Source organism: Aulonocara stuartgranti (assembly GCF_965226115.1).
Source record: "Aulonocara stuartgranti genome assembly, chromosome: 10".
NCBI lineage: Eukaryota > Metazoa > Chordata > Actinopteri > Cichliformes > Cichlidae > Aulonocara > Aulonocara stuartgranti.
In genome coordinates this window covers 3,460,551-3,477,498 of record NC_138946.1, presented here as the reverse complement: position 1 = coordinate 3,477,498, position 16,948 = coordinate 3,460,551, and the positions used below count along the sequence as shown (strand labels likewise).

General features: G+C 41.5%; 1 protein-coding gene across 2 annotated transcripts in view; it reads left to right on the top strand.

The window, feature by feature from the left end:
• The first annotated feature begins 1,295 nt into the window (after window positions 1–1,295).
• The window catches only part of LOC309716111 (rho GTPase-activating protein 7), a 115,304-nt gene continuing 99,651 nt past the window's right edge, over window positions 1,296–16,948 (top strand). For both annotated transcript variants that reach the window (XM_082549719.1, XM_082549718.1), the window contains exon 1: window positions 1,296–1,540. In XM_082549719.1, the coding sequence (XP_082405845.1) occupies window positions 1,420–1,540 (121 nt within the window). In that variant the 5' untranslated portion in view covers window positions 1,296–1,419. The remainder of the gene's footprint in view (window positions 1,541–16,948) is intronic.

The following is a 16,948-nucleotide window of genomic DNA, read 5'->3' as shown; positions in this document are numbered from 1 at the left end:
TTGTAATCGGAAGGTTGCCGGTTCGAGCCCCAGCTTGGACAGTCCCGGTCGTTGTGTCCTTGGGCAAGACACTTCACCCGTTGCCTACTGGTGGTGGTCAGAGGGCCCGGTGGCGCCAGTGTCCGGCAGCCTCGCCTCTGTCAGTGCGCCCCAGGGTGGCTGTGGCTACAATGTAGCTACCTTCACCAGTGTGTGGATGGGTGGATGACTGGTTGTGTAAAGCGCTTTGGGGTCCTTAGGGACTAGTAAAGCGCTATACAAATACAGGCCATTTACCATTTACATGGAGTCTCCAGCACAGTCTCCAGACTTACACCGGCTCAAATTGTTATGTGAAAGCAAAGCAACCTACAAGTGGCACATTTATAGGAACTTCTGCAACAGATGTGTGAAGAACTTTCTGAACACTTGATTTCTATTGTATTTCTATTGGTCTATAAATTAATTCCATGATTTATTTTTTAACTAAAATTTGCTTATTTGTACTATAGTTTCATTTCAGAGTGCAATGAGACATTAAACTGCACAACTTCCAATAAAAAATGGAAAAATTGGGGCTCAAAGTTGCTCAAAGCTCATGTGAGAAAAGTCTGACAAGTCGATCCTTACATCATTCCAAACAAGTCCAAGTCGGCCTCGTCTCTGAAAGCTGTTCCTTAAACAACAGCCTCCCTTCAAAGCTTTAAAGTTGCTTTTACACAACTGAGACCAAGCTGCCACCACGAAGTGTCTCGCAGTGTGCATGGAAGTGTTTGTGTTTATAATGCGAGTGTGTCTGCTTCCTTTTGCGTGCGTGTTTATACTGCTGATGCCTTTAACCCAGGTTAGATGTCATTTCCTCCCTTCAGGCCGGCCAAATCCTTTAATTTCTGACACAAGCACGCACACACAAAAGATAAATACTTCTCATTCTCGCTCTGCCTCGCACACACACGGACACTCTGTAATCATTCGCTTATCTTTCAGCTACACACACACACACACTCAAAATTGCACTGATATTTTTGTGAGGATCTTCGCTGACATATTACATCCCCTTGCCCCATAAACAAATTCTTAACTCTCAAAACACCCTTTGAAGGCTTGTCCCAAACTTTGAACCGTCCCAAACATCCTGACTTTATGAATTTGGCTCTCACAAAGATAGATGTACCCACACACTTAACTTTCTGAGTGTGGAGCTGTAGGGAGGGAAAGGGCTGTGCTGTTTCACAAATTGCATGCAGACTTTTTGCATCAAGTGTCAGCCCCCCCTGCCTCCTCTTCTACCTCCTCCTCCTTCCTTACTTTGCTGAACTCTTAAGTGAAACACACCCTCCGCATGAGCCGTGACAGAGTGAACGCTGCCCGCATGGATTAGAAACTGTCCAGAAACACAGGTTTCTCACTGGGAATATGTGACTGTCGAACGTGTGGAATATGGCTCAGCACACGACGGTAAAATCTCAGCTGCGGAGATCTTTCAGCGAGCATGTCAAAGACTCCACCAACAAGGCTTGGGATGTCTTCTGGAGGGGTGTGAGGGAGAGGCGGCTGTGGGGTGAGTTGGGATTCGATGTGGGTGAAGATTATTTAGCTGGAAAAAAGCAGTTTATGCAAGGTTGCAGAAGTGTTTTGGTGAAAGTGTTTTGTGCAACTCAGCATGGTGAAGGAAACTGATATTAGGGAAGGGAGGTATAGTTAAAATCATTCGTCTGTTTCCAGTTGAGATGCTGTGCAGAAGGTGAATTAAATCAAAAACAACTGAACCCTAGAGTCCAGTCGCAAAGTTTTAAATTAGCAATGTCATTGTTTTTCTGCTCATCTTGAATTCAAAGCAAGGAATGCATTTCAAAAAAGTTGGATTAGGAGCAACAAAAGAGTGAAAATTTCATGCTTAAAAGCATAAAACACCTGGTGGAACATGCTGCTTTTCACTGAAGTTCACTGGCAACAAGTCAGGAGAATGAGTGGGTATAAAAGGAGCCTCCCAGGAGGCGATGGCGATGGTTTCAGCTCTCTGTGGAAGAGTGTGTGGTGAAGAAGTTCAGTAAGTTAAGTTCCACTGATGCTAAATGAAGCATAACATCCAGGCTTTGTTTTATTTAGGCAAAGTTATGCTTAATTCAGCAACATCGTCATTAAACAGTCAGCAGCACTGGCTTTTATCAGTCCAGACCACGAATCACCATGTGACAACATTTGGATCATTATGTGACAAAAAAAACTACACAATCGTTGTTGGAACAAAATCAAAAGCTAAGACGTTTTTCAGAGTCATCTGCAGATGTTTCTGGAAATTCCAGTGCATCTCTGAAGCAGTTGTGATTCACACACTCTTCATTTACAGAGGCAGTGCTGAAGTGAGTCAGAGCCCAGTTTGATGGGAGATGTGATCAGAAAGCATTACCTGACTGGCATTTGGCCAATCCCACACTCAGTCACCTTCTCATACACCTGTCTGGACTAGTTGGTGTTTTTAGCTCAGTCTGTTCACTCTTTACCCAAAGAAAGCCTGCTAGGAGCAGTCTTTGAAGCTCTTTTGTGAGCTGAGTGGTTTCAGGCCTGCTGATAATAGAAAGTGACTGGATTTGCATCAGAAGTTGGGGAGGGTGGTCTCTGCTTGTGCAGCTGGAAAAACCCTGAAAAGTATTCTTGTGTTCATCAAACTCGTCTTTGGTGATATAAACTGAGGTGTCGAGACTCATCAAATGTTGTCTTTATGGGTGCAAAGTCCTGTTGGGTTCCTTTGCTCATGTGTTTCTGTGTCGTGGATTCTTTACCTTGTTTTTTATTTTGGAGGATGACGTTGCGGGGACACAAATCTGGTGAGTGGTCCAGACTGTGAGTGAAGACTGTCTGTGTAGGAAAAATCGAGTAAAACTCGGGATATCACATTGGAGGATGAATTCATGGTGCACAACGAACAACAAGAGACTGTTGAGCTGGTTCGTTATCTCACTCCTCACCTGATGCCCTGGCTTCAGGTTTGGATGCTGTGATCTCTACAACTGGAAACTACTAAGAACTCCTCGGTTGTAGCTGAACAGCTAATCTGTTATCGTAAGCCAGGAAAAATCTCTTTCTAGATGACAAAACAAGGTTCGTTAAAGAAAAGTTCAACTAAAATTGTGCACGAGTTTTGCAAATTGCAATAACAGATAATATGTACACTATAAATTTAATCAAGAGCTGCAAGAACGTATGATACAGAAGGCATTGTAAGCTAGTTTCTAAGGTGTTGCTCTGGCTTTTCCTCATCTTCGAGTAACTTTGCTGGTGTCTTCAATCGAGGTATTTCAATTATTTCTGTTTGGTTCATGCAGAGACACACTACGTGTTGTTCTGGGGCTCTGACTCCAGTGAATTTTGTGAATTTTGAGCAACTGACACTTTATTTCCAGCATGCTGGTGAATTTGAATCAGCATCAGATTATGGTAGAAGTGTATTTCTGGGACTAAAGAACGCCAAGATCTGAAGCATCGTTGTCCCGCTGGTTATCGTTTTCAAACGCATGTGTGCTAAATGCTGGCATCATGAAATCTACACCTTTGCCTTTAAAAGCTATGAATAATAAAATCCATGGACCGTATCATAACATGGTGGTCAGCTGCTGCTTCCTGCTGCCCATCATAGACAGTCCCATGAAGCCACTAGCATGCGAGCTGCAGCTGTGACTGATTGTGGTTTCACGTCTCATTGAAGCTGAGTGTTTTCCCGCGGCTGTTTCGCGCTGCGAGGCAAACTCGCCGGGTGATACTCGGGGTGCTAAACGGAGCTCTCGGTTTTCGAGGAATCCCAGCGTGGCGTCCGCAGTGAGAACTTGAAAGCTCTCTCTCCATCTGAGAGGTCAGGGGCAGCATTTCAGCACGCTTAACACAAAGCAGGTTTTAATGGATCCGTGAGCCCGCGGAGAAAATATCACGCGGTCGAGCCAAAGCTGGGTTGGTCTCATTTTCCTGGAGGCCGTTTGTGTGTGGGCTTGTTAGGTGAGCCTGTGACTAAAAGGTTAATTCACTGAAGTAGCTGGGAAAATGTCAAGGTGACCCCCGAGCGTGACTCTTCGCCTCCACCTGCTGCGCCCTGTGTGCTCCACTCTCAGGTGTAAATGTGAATGTAAAGCAGGATGCTGTGAAATACCAGCGCTGGCAAAAAAAAAGAGAGCTTCAAAGGACTTTCAGTGCTAAAGTGAGAAGTTGAGAATGGAATAATATTTTCTGCTGTGTGCATATGGATGGATTATGAAACCGAGCTCCTCCGGGCAAGACCTCCACACTGCAGAAAAGACAAAGCAGCTCACGCAGTTGTGTCTTTTTGTCTCCAGCTCTGTGTCTTGCAGGTGTTTTGTGAGTCCTGCTGGTGATTTGACATCTGTTTGCAGTGTTTTCTGTAGACATTTTTATTCCATCCTTCAGTAATTTTCTGCCTTTTGTTGTTATTCGTCTTTGATGATAGTATATCATTTCATTTTTGGTCATTTCCTGTCCTATTTTGGTTATTTTTGCATTTCTTTCTGGGCTGTTGTGCAGTTATTTTCACATACTAATTAATTCCGACCTGTCGCGTATGCTTTATGTACTCGCAGCATTTAATTTAAGCTGCCAAACTGAGAAGAAAGTTGATGAGTCAGCTAATTTTGGTAGCTCGTTATCTGGTCTCATAGCCTACAGAGATTTTGATGCTTTCTGCATAATTATTGGATGTTTCTCTTTTCATTGGTGCTCATTACTCTCAATAGTGTAGTGGTTTAAACCTTACCTGGACAAACAAAGGGTTGCTGGTTTGATTCTGGTTGCTGGAGGTTGTGTGTCAGAAAGAGCGAAAAGACAGTTGTAAAACTCTTCTGAATCAAACATGTAGATCTGCGCTCTGTGAAGGAAGCAGGAAATGTAGCTTTTCATTATTTCTTAATGGTATTTTATAAACAATGGTAACCCAGGGATGTCTTTGTGAGAAGGAAACTCCACCAAAATAAAAGTACCAGCTGTTTCTTTCTAAGCTTTCACACCAGCACCAGGCTGACACTTTTCTATCAAAGCGAATGGTAGAAAAGTGAAACCGTGAAACAGTTTTCATATGTTGGTTTCACAGGATTATATTCATACTGGCTCAAAAAGATTTTTTTTCAATAGGAGCAAAAATGGAAATGCTTTTGAGGATCACAAATTCTTCAAACTGATCCATTGTTAGCGTTATTTAAATTTTGTCCGTAGCATTTGGAAAGAACACTTTCATGTGGGCGTGCTTTGGAGCCCTGATTGGATTTTTTTATACATGTCCTCATTGTGACTTTGTACAGAGCCCCGCAAGGGGCATAGGAGAAAAAAAATTAAGATGAACTTTTGCGCAAATGTTTTGGCCGCATCCTTCAGAGGGCGCCAGCTCGAAGCCGACCGGGAGGTCGAAGCACGATGTGCCGGGAGTGCGGCGTCCCCCCGGCTGTAGTGGGCCTCGACCTAAAGTTAGCTTCGAGATGGTGGGTAACAGACGTCTCCGAAAACATCGGAGCACTTTTACAAATATGTGATGTCTTGATAAACCGAGCAGATACTTGAAGTTTACACAGCTACATTCACGCCTGAAAATAGCTTCAACGTTTATTTTGTGACCCAGAAAACATAAGATTGAAACTAAGTATCTGCCGCCATTGTTAGAAATGACTTGGCTGGGCCGCGCTATGAATTCTGGGATAGGTTGGGTCACGAAGGATACACCGACTCAGCTTTCAAATGCGACCTGCGAAGGATGCAGTGTATTTTGCGAGATCATGCAAAAGTTCATCTTAATTTTTTTTTTCTCCCATGTCCCTGGCAGGGCTCCGTAACTGTGCAATTCTAACTTTTGTGCAAAATCAGAGACAATCAGAAACAATTAACATATAAAACACCAGCTTGCCTCTACTAAAACACATATTGTGTGAGTTTTCCTGAATCTGAACACCACATTAATGTGGCGCCACAGAACTGCCACATTAATCAGAAACACACAAGATAGAAATATACACACATTCCCACTGACCCCAGTCTCCTGTCATAACATGTAACTGTGGCCTCATTTTGGAAGAAGTGGAGAAATGAAACGGTGTGTGTTGATCCAAACAGCGGGGAGTTCGATATGATACAGATCAGCAGGCTGCAGAGGACGAGGCCGGTCTCTGAGCTCAGAAGCTTTTAATGACAACGCTGCAACAGCTACCTGCAGGTCTTCAAATAAACGTGAAAGTTGAGTAATCCTAGTGATGCATATTGACACCTGTGTGTGTGTGTGTGTGTGTGTGTGTGTGTGTGTGTGTGTGTGTGTGTGTGTGTGTGTGTGTGTGTGTGTGTCTGTGTGTTCTGACAGCTGGTTTGGGTTTTCTAGTGAGAACAGATACCTGGCTCCAGCTGTGTGTACACTTACATCAGTGTGTGTGTGTTTCTGGATCAGATCAACAAATGACGTTAGAAGGGTTGTGCTCACTGATTGGCTGAGAGAGAGATTATGTAATGCTGTGGTTCAGATCCCTGTAGCACACACATTCACACACAGCTGAGAGAAAAGCAGCTACAAAAAGTTTGGGTAATGGCTCAGTCACAGGGTATAGGAACATAAGACGGCAGCCTTCTGGTGATGAGAGAGAAAATCTGAGTTTGCCTGGTGACTGTATCGTTTTTTGGTTTTTTTTATGGTGGTTCAGAGGTTGAGTGTGCAACACCCTCAACCTGTTGGCAACCACTTTCAATCAAGAAGGAGAGGAAACTTTCAATTGCTGTATTAGGTCACCTAGTTCACAGCTGTCTCGACACAATAGTGACTGACTTCAGTCGCTCTCAGACAGACTGTCAAACATTATAAATATCTACAGCCTGATTGCCAACACAGACCAATGACTCTGAGTCAGTGTGTGCTATGAGCACAGACTGCGATGTGTCTCTTTGCTATAGAGGACTTAACTCAACTGTTGCCAAATGTAAAAGTGCAAGGCTCCTTAGCACCAATGACATTGCACTGATAAATCATCATCCTTCAGCAACTGAAGCACAATTTCTGTTTCAAATCTGTAAGGGCTCCATCTGGACTCTAAAAGTAAAGAATGTATGTGAATTAGTGAGTCACAGTGTGAATGCAATTTCCAACATGTACCCATTTGATTTCAAACTGATTGTAGAGTAACCATATATTATTGTCATTTTGAGATACTTAGCAACTTACTGCCATCTTTAGTGATATTAAAGTCAGTGAAGATGGAATCTGACTGGTCCCTGTCTTTGAACCAACCCTTTGAAAGGCAGCAAGAATACATTTAGATTTTATTTTTGTTTGTTTGTTTTGGCTACGTTTTGTTTTGTTTGTTTTGTTTTTTGTTTTGTTTTTTATTTAAACTGTTGAGCAGCTGAGGATAGACATGAAACAATTAAATGTTGCTGCCAAAAAGGTGGTTTATTAAAATATTATTAGTCACAAAAAATACTTAAAAGTAATGTCATTTAATGTTACAAACAGCTAGCTAACTGACACTTCCACTCATCAATTCAATTCAATTCAATTCAATTTTATTTATATAGCACCAAATCACAACAAAAGTCGCCTCAAGGCGCTTCATAGATACAGAGAAAAACCCAACAATCATTTGACCCCCTATGAGCAATCACTTTGGCAACAGTGGGAAGGAAAAACTCCCTTTTCACAGGAAGAAACCTCCGGCAGAACCAGGCTCAGGAGGGGCGGGGCCATCTGCTGCGACCAGATGAGGTGATAGAAGGAAGACAGGATAAAGACATGCTGTGGAAGAGAGACAGAGGTTAATAACAGATATGATTCAATGCAGAGAGGTCTATTAATACATAGTGAGTGAGAAAGGTGACTGGAAAGGAAAAACTCAATGCATCATGGGAATCCCCGGCAGCCTACGTCTATTGCAGCATAACTAAGGGAGGATTCAGGGTCACCTGGTCCAGCCCTAACTATATGCTTTAGCATAAAGGAAAGTTTGAAGCCTAATCTTAAAAGTAGAGATTGTGTCTGTCTCCCGAATCCAAACTGGAAGCTGGTTCCACAGAAGAGGGGCCTGAAAACTGAAGGCTCTGCCTCCCATTCTACTTTTAAATACTCTAGGAACAACAAGTAGGCCTGCAGTGTGAGAGCGAAGTGCTCTAATAGGGTGATATGGTACTACAAGGTCATTACGATAAGATGGGGCCTGATTATTTAAGACCTTGTATGTGAGGAGCAGGACTTTGAATTCAATTCTGGATTTAACAGGAAGCCAATGAAGGGAAGCCAAAACAGGAGAAATATGCTCATCACTTACTAGACAGCTGCCAATAATTTAGCCACACTATAGAGCAGACAAAAGTGTGTAACATTCATAAAAATTATTTGAAAATTGCCAAAAAGCTTTTGAGATTGTCCAGCTTTTGAGCTAACTAGCTAAATGTTTGTATTAGCAGGTGTTCTAGTGTTAGCTAGCATAAGTCAGAAAGAAACATGGCTCAGGGTTAGACTTGATTTCGTAAAACAAACAAACCCCTTCATGAATTGATTGCCCCGCTGATGTCACTTATAGTAATCCTCCAATAGCTACATTTCCATTTGGTTTCACAGGCTCCAGATAGAACTGGCTAATGTTAGCTTATCTGCTAACGTGAATAAGCTGTTTGATACCCAGTGTAGTATATAGCTGCTAACCTCATTGTTTCTATCTAACAACACGTCAGTTTAGAGGTTTTGTTTGTTTGTCAGTATGTTTCGTTTGTGTTGGAGCGCTGTAAACTAGTCATTTAGTGATGTTAATGGTTAATGCAGGTGCCTGCAGATTCATGTCCATGGAGAATTTGAGTGCTTAAAAACCTCTTATAATCGTGTGGATTCAACTCATCTTCTGTATTTTATGCAAACATTATGATTAAAAGAACATGATGAGTAACTGTTGTATTTTAGGCAAAACCATTATATTTTGCTCAACCTAATCCAGTTGCTTTTACTACTTAAACTTAACCAGAGAACATATCTTGGATTAATAATATCTCCCACCTCCACCAACCTCTCCAACCTCTAAATTTCAACTTTTTCATCTTTTAAAATTGTAAATCACTAAATATAAAGAGTGAAAATTGTCATGATGGACACGGAAAAGGTGGCACAGCAACACAAATTAACGAATTTGAGGTTCTGACTACTGCCTATAGACTAGATCTGTCCACACACCAATCACTTTAATTCAATTCAATGTCAATTAAATTTAAGTTAGTCCGACTAATTTTCCTGCCAAGCAAAATTAGCAAGCTTCCTTTTTTCCATCTTACCTAAATTTTGCCAAAGCTGAAATATTTTCACTTGAACAAATGCTCATTTGCCATGTTCGCATCATTTGAGAAAACCTAATTACATACAGCACCACACAAAACGCTTTGCTTTAGATTTGGTGAAATTTTGGCTCTCTATGACATCATAGAGATCCAAAGGTGTAAAATAAATTGTGTAAAGCTGCTGTTTAGAGGACTTATTATTTGTATATGTTTGTTTTGGGTGGGGGTTTTGGGGTTTTTTTAATTTGTATATGACAGAAAATAAGGACAATTCTAAAAGGTCCAGTTGAGAGTTTAGGTTTTGTCGTCATTTCCATGTTTTCACTGTGGGCGGCTTAATCAGTATTTGAAGACAGACATGAGAAATGCTTGATGGATTACTAATTCTCCCCACAAAGCGTACTTTTAATTTTGGCTTGCTCGCTTTGGGATCAATTTGCCACCAATGGAGAAAAAAATAATCACAAAAAAGCGTAAATTTCCGTCCTTGCATTTTTTTCTTTCCGATGAAGCCGTAGAAGCTTCTGCTCTCCATTTGCATAAACAGACAGCAAATTATACAGTGATTTTACAGTTAAATAGCCTTGCATAATGAAGTGGTTCTTGAGGATAAAGATGATTAAAACTGAAAATGAGAAAGCAGAGAGTCACCGAGGCTCTGAGCCAAAAGTGATGGGGGAATCGATGTGAAGGCTGGTGTTTGTTCTGCGATCAGAGACGGGCCAAACTAAACAGCCGAGTGGGGGAAACTGGGGTGAGAACCTGGGTGACACGCACACACCGAAACAAAACACAAACTTCCCCTTCATGTCTCTGCAGGCTTGACAATAAGAGGATAACACACACAGGGTGACACACACTCTTTATAATCAGCTTTCAGACACACACACACACAGTTTTGTTTTTTGCAGCTTGTGTGGTAAATGGATCTGTTTTGGGGCAAAAGGAGCAGCATGACTGCAGAAAAAGGGCATGTGTGTTTCATCATCTGTCTCTGAGCGGCGGCAGGACGTGACGAAGAGCGTGTGTGATGGAACGAACTGCAGGGTTTAAAACACAGGAGACAAAGAAATAACAAACACACTGTACTCTCCCACAGTTTGAAGGCTCAGTCATGGCAGCACTGCTGACACACAAAACAGTGGACACAAATCAGTCCTTTCCCTCGACGAGGTCCGTGCCCTGCCGGCTCAACCCGGAGCTGTTGTCATCTGTCTAAGTTCACGCAGTTCTTTGGTTAATCGTCCATGGGGCATCACACACTGAATCATTATTTTAAATAAAAGAGACAAAAAAAAGCTTAATGATTTATCAGTTTGCATCCTGTTTGATCTACAGCAGCCATTCTTAAAATCAAGAGTGCTGCGACCCACACAAAAACCAGAAAATTCCACACGGCCCACTTAATCTTAAATCTACATCTAATCAACATAAATGAGAGTTTATTTAACTTAAACAATGTTATTCAAAAATTATAAACAACGTAGGCTGTTTTAAGGCCAGTGTGTGACCCACCACGGGGAAGCAAACATCAGTATTAGATCAGTAAATTTAGGTCAGAGTAATGAGCAGCATCACAAACTGACCACTTCTATTACCAGTCTGAATTCACGTTTATATTAAAATAAATGCATACATTTATATAAATGCAACTGCACATCCTCATTTCAAACTGAATTTCTGTTATTACTGCAACCCACCTGCAGTACCTTCACAGCCCACCAGGGGGGCTACCACTTCACTAAGGTTTAGCGCACCTGTCGATACATTTAAGAAACCAAGCAAAAAGAATGAGGCTGCCAGCGTCTCACATTTACATTGAAGGTGGTTTTTGGCATCAGCGTCTTGACACTCCTGATTTATTACAATCTGCCTGACCGAGCGTCTTCAACGTTTGATAAGACGCTCTGCAACATGCTGCAGTTCTGTCTCCTTTATTTTCAACCATGACTCTTGTTCTCTCCAGCTTTTTGTTGACTCTTGTCATGTGCAACACATATATGAACTTTAAAAAACCCACAGTGTAGCTACAGCCAACAACCTCACTGAGACTTCACTGTGGACTTTTAAAAGCTTTTCCATAGTGAGTAATCAACATATTTGTAACTAATATCATGCTGAAGATGTGCATGAATTTGGTCCATTTTCAGACCCTCAGCATTAACTTCTGTGACCTTAAGTTCCTCTCCTAAGGTGTTTATATCAGTCTAATTATAGCAGTGTAGCTAGCTAGCATGTAGGAGACCAGTATATGCCAAGTAGCCAGACTTCGCTAGCTGTCCAAACATCGCTGATATTTGTGGGGCAAGATGTCAATTTCATGTTTGCACCTTGTTAAACTCCAATCATAATGTATATTTTTTTATGCACCTACCAGTGAGAGTGCAGGATACCAGTGATTGACATATGACATTGCCTAGGCAACCAGAGCCCAAAATCTCCACTTGTGACCGACTATCAGGTTCAAAATGACGAGAACGAAGCAAATTACTCCCTGTGTGGATGCAGCTGTAGTAGGTCAACGCTCTCTGCAGATTATGGGTCATTATGTCCCTGTTGTGGAAAACACAGGGACTTAACGAGTGCCATTTATTTGATGTTATCCTTAATAAGCTTTATATTTCTAATGCTTTGCATTCAGGTAGCTGCTTGGTGTGTACAGTGTTAGGTGCATGGAGTATGAGGGTGAAGTCAAAGTGGTGAGAAGTCTTAGCTGCAGCTGTGTCAGGGAAGAGCTATGCTCACCACAGAGACAAAGAAATCTCTTTGAGATTGTTCGCTTTCATAAACGCATCGGATGTCTGTTGTCATCGCTGCCTGGGTTTCATCAGTGGTATTACCTCATCCTCAATGCCTTCCTTCACTCCGTCTTTTTTCCTTTCCCTCGCTCTGCTTTGCTCTTTTCCTCTCCATGTGCTGCCTCCGCTCTTCTCCTCTTTCCTCTGTTTGCCGTCACTCCGGCTGCATTCATACGACGGACTCTGGAGAGTACCGAGCTGTGTCTGTGTGTGTTCGATGGGCTTTTTGCCATTCAGATGGAGCCTACGCTACACTTAAAAAACCTTTCCAGATGTGCAGTGGGGGCACAAAAACTCCAGCTGGAATAAAAGAGTCAAGGATTCAGATTTCAGGTTTCTCGACTCCAACATCCACAAAGAGAATATTTGAAAATTGTCTTATTTACTGATAGGTTTCCCATCTGCAATTTTCCCCTCACAGTTCATGAATATTTTAACGTATGAAGCCCTCCGAATCATTTTTATCAGAAATTGTTTGATTTATGAAGATGCAATCTTCATGTGGGGGAAGATGAGAATAAGGAGGAGGCAGGTCTTCCTGTTCAGAATGAGAATGATGGACTTTCTACTTGAAGCTGAAAAGAAAATGTCAGGAGAGGCAACAAAGTGGTCGAGTTAGCGGAGCTATTCAGGGAGCCTGTTAACACCACCATCGACCGCATCTTCTTCTGTGAGTTAAACCTAATGGTTTCAGGGCCAATCACAGAGAGCTTTGTGTTTTTAAACCTTTAAGTTAGTCCAATGAATGACTGATGAGTCGGTGAAGAAAAAGCAGGACATTCAAGAGTTGGGAGTTTACTTTTGACTCTTCACACAAAAAAGCAGCAAAGATGGACGATTTTTCAGTCGCTCGGCTCTGCATTAGGGAGGAGGACGGCTCGGCGTGGCAGCAAGCGCCGTACCACCTGGTTTAGTTACTTATTGCAAAGGTTTGGATCGAAATGCTCAATGAGCCGATTCACATTCAGCCCATGTTGGATGCAGAGGAATGAAATTTTCATGCGCTACGTCCATCAACGCTCGCATCAAGTAGCAGCTTGACTGCGGTTAAATTCCAAAATTAAGTAATTTCCCTGAAAACAGTATGCACTGGTCTGATTGCAATGCACCACTCTGTTGATTTCTATTAGGACCTAATAAAAATCAAATGAATGAGCTACTGGAAGCTAGAAAACTCAATAAAAACATCCTCGCAGTATTTTAGGTGGCTGCAGTCTGGCTCCTAATGAAGAGATTCAAGGTTGAATTTGAAGGTTCATATTTACTGCCCTGAATTCATATGTCAGTCTTATAAAAACTAAAAATCATCATAGCAATGACCTTGACATGTTGTGTACTGCCTTTAATCAAAAACCACTCTCTCTCGTTTGCAGCCTCTCGCAACTTCAGCTTGAGTTCAGTCAATAGGATCAAAAACTCTTCACTCTGTTTCCGCACCGTGAAGAAAAACCTGTTCCCATTAAAAGCCACGTTTTCAAAGTTCGATGATTACAGTGCTCAAACCTCTTTAACCAGCTTTTTAAACACTGAAACATGATGGCATACAGAAAATTTGATTTTTAAATTAAGATTAATTATTAAATTGAAAACCCACAATTTGGAACCAGTAGTCTGAATATTTCAAATAAATGTTTTCTCTAACCCTATAATTCTCCTGTCATCACATCTTGTGACCTGTTTCTTTCCTTCTGGGATATTTTAAGGACTAAAATGTGCGCTGCTGTAAGGTGGTACCAGCATTCCTAGAGGTAGCACAGCTGGTATTTTCCCCATTTTCCTGCCACAGATTTCAGTGTCGAGAGATTAAATGAAATGTTCCCTTCCATCTGTGCTCAACCTTTTAGTGTTTTTGTTGCTTTGCTTTATCTCTCAGAAATGACAAATCACTCTAATGCTGCTGTCATAATAACACGTACTGCTGCAAACTCAACACTGCAACCATATTTTTAATGCATGAGGTATCAAACATAGAGCACAGTTAAAGTTAAAGCAAATATTCTGACAAGCCAATAGAGAAGCCAATCGACTGCTTTGTGGGTCATACATAGTTAAGAGGCCAGTTCGTGTCTCCATCATCATCTAACTATTTTTCAATCAAGACTAAACATCAAGAAAAGATGGTCAGCTGGTTGTTTTGAATGGAGAAAACAAAGTGCGTTTTGGTAAACTTTTAAAGGTCCTAATACCGATTGATAATTACTAGAAAGCAGATCAAACATCCAGGGTACCACTGCTTGTGTTGGACTGAAAAGGAAAGGAAAGTCAGACACAGGTTAAAGTCCAACAAAAAAGGTTTTTTTTTAACCCAGAAAACAAACTTGGTTAAATTATACTAAAGATCTAAATCTTGGGCCCATAAAAGAGGTCAAAGTAACAGAACTCTACTCAAAAGTTGGTAACAAACAAACTGATCTACCTAAATAAGACTTAAACTTAAATACAGCCCACAAAAAGGGGTAGAATGCACAAAAACGTAGCTGAAACTAACATAACAAATTCCATTTCCCCCCCATGATCCAGAGTTGTGGTATGACCCAGTTTACAGGTCTCCATGTAGCCTTGCTCCGCCCCTTTTCCCACCTATTAGCTCATCAACCAAGGGACTGGGAGCAGCTGCCACTGAGAAAACAAAGGAAAATTAAATAATACACTAAAACTAACTAAAATCTATGCACTTATTTTATGTGATCGTATAAGTAAGTTAATTATAAACCAAACCAGTTTGCATTTCCCTGTAAATTAAATCCTTTATTTAAAGTGTTGTGTTATGTATAAGTCTATTGTAGCACTGTGATGTTTGACAGATATTACCCAATATATGTGGCTGTAACTGCAGCCATCACACCCTGGCTAGAGAAAAGAGCAGTGGAAAGTAATTTTGATGTGTTATGATGTAAATCGTTTGGGCGCCTTTTTGATTTAAATAAAGATGTGGGCCAATTAGATCATTTGTTATTATGTAACCTGGCCAATCAGCAATGATTTCCCAGCGACCCTTGCTGTTGACCTTGGTCTGACGTGGTCCGTCGCAGGAAGGCACGAACCTCATCAAGTGTGGAAAATCCAACTGGTTAGAAGGAAAATGTCAGAAGTGGCACGACAGAAAGTCAGCTAGCCACTAAGCTAACGGCTACAGTAGAGAAAACCCCATAAGCTGTGTCCCAAAACTTAGGCCGCATCCTTCGGAAAACCCGTCCTTCGCGGTCTACGTGGGTCGGGTCCTTCGAAGACCCAGAAGGCCGGAAGTGCGAGGCTGTGAATCGGGTCGGTCTCGCCTTCAGATTTGCGTCACCAGCTGTCTTGGTGGAGTTTAATAAACTCATCCATCTGCTCCTCCCTAAAATATAACAGGACACTGGAGCAAATTCTCGACCATCGCACACTTCTGTTTGATCAGTTTGCTGTTTGACGTTTATTCAGCTGTGTGAAAACTATAACTTTGCTCTCAGCCAAACCGATTTACTCAGGAACAAATAAAACACTGATAAAGCCAAACAACAACAAGTCTGACACGGACCAGCAAACTGTACTATGCAAATTATGCCACAAACCGGCCCCCACCCGTGACACTTGGAGTGATTGTAAAATTGCTGTGGTTTTTAACAGAGCTTTAATGTGCTGAAAGTATCAGATGGATGTTGTACTAGTTAAGTTAGGAGGGATCAAAAATGCTGGGATTGTTTAAAATTACTGCATTATTTAATGTACCACTATTTTAGGATTTTCCCCTTAAAGATGTGGCAATGCAAACACCTTTTGCGTCCTCCCCTTGCATGCACACTTGCCGGGCATATTTTCTATTTAGAATTTGATATAAATGTTTTCACATTTCAGGCCACTCAATATTTGCCTCCAAGAACCGAGCCGGCAGCCAGTTGGCGGGTTTGACGAGATGGAAAAAAAACTGCTCTCTGCATCTCTCGCCACAATGAAATTCAATGTAAAGCACCTGCGGTTGTATTAAAGCAGCAGAGGGACACAGCTTTGAAAGGACAGCAGAATGAAAAGAAGAAAATACGCTTTCAGCAAAAGCCAGAGTCCCATATTCCACAATATTTATTGAGTTGGATTTATTATCTTGGAGGAAATGTGCTTTAGTTGTTTCCAAAGAGAGCAGAGAGGCGAGGAGGAGGCGGCCACCTGAGAGCCACAGAAAGGCCCAAAATGGTTGCTTTTCTCATCATCTCTCAGCAGATTTTCAGAGAGGCAGGGTGTGGCAGTAAACCAGGGCACAGCCGAGGAAAATGGCTTATCTGAAATGATTCTGCTATCCTGGAACAGCAGGGTGTCCTGTGGCTTAGAGAGTGAGTTTGTCAAAGGTACAACAGACTCTTCATCTTGTGGCAGCAATAGTTTCGCCCGTTTCGGTGCAGCTTTTACTCACCTCCTCATTCCACAACCTTAAAATCTAGTTTCTGTCTTATTGGATTTGAGAGTCATTCTGTGGCGCTGAAGTCAGAGTCATGGAGGTGCTATGAAAACACTGTATCAACCCCTGTTTTGCCATCAAACTTATAAGCTTGTTATAAGAGCCGCACATAAAAAATAAGGTTTTTTTTATTATTTCTGGGAAACTTAATTGGAGATCCCTAAAAAAGACATCCACCTTGGTCCCTAATGGACATAAATGTCCATTCCCCAAAAAGTGCAATAAAAATCTTATGTATTAATATTTTTTTCCACTTTAAATTGGTCAGTCTTTTAAAACTACTTCTCCCTGAAATATTCATATAAAGTTTTAATTATATTTTCGTTGTTTTAACCCTTTAAATCCCAGTTGTATTACATGAGCGCCCTGTTTTTTTAGCCCCAAAAAACAAAAAAAACTAAATATTTTCCAAAAAAAACATTTGAAGTAATATTTGATTGTTATTATAATTAGG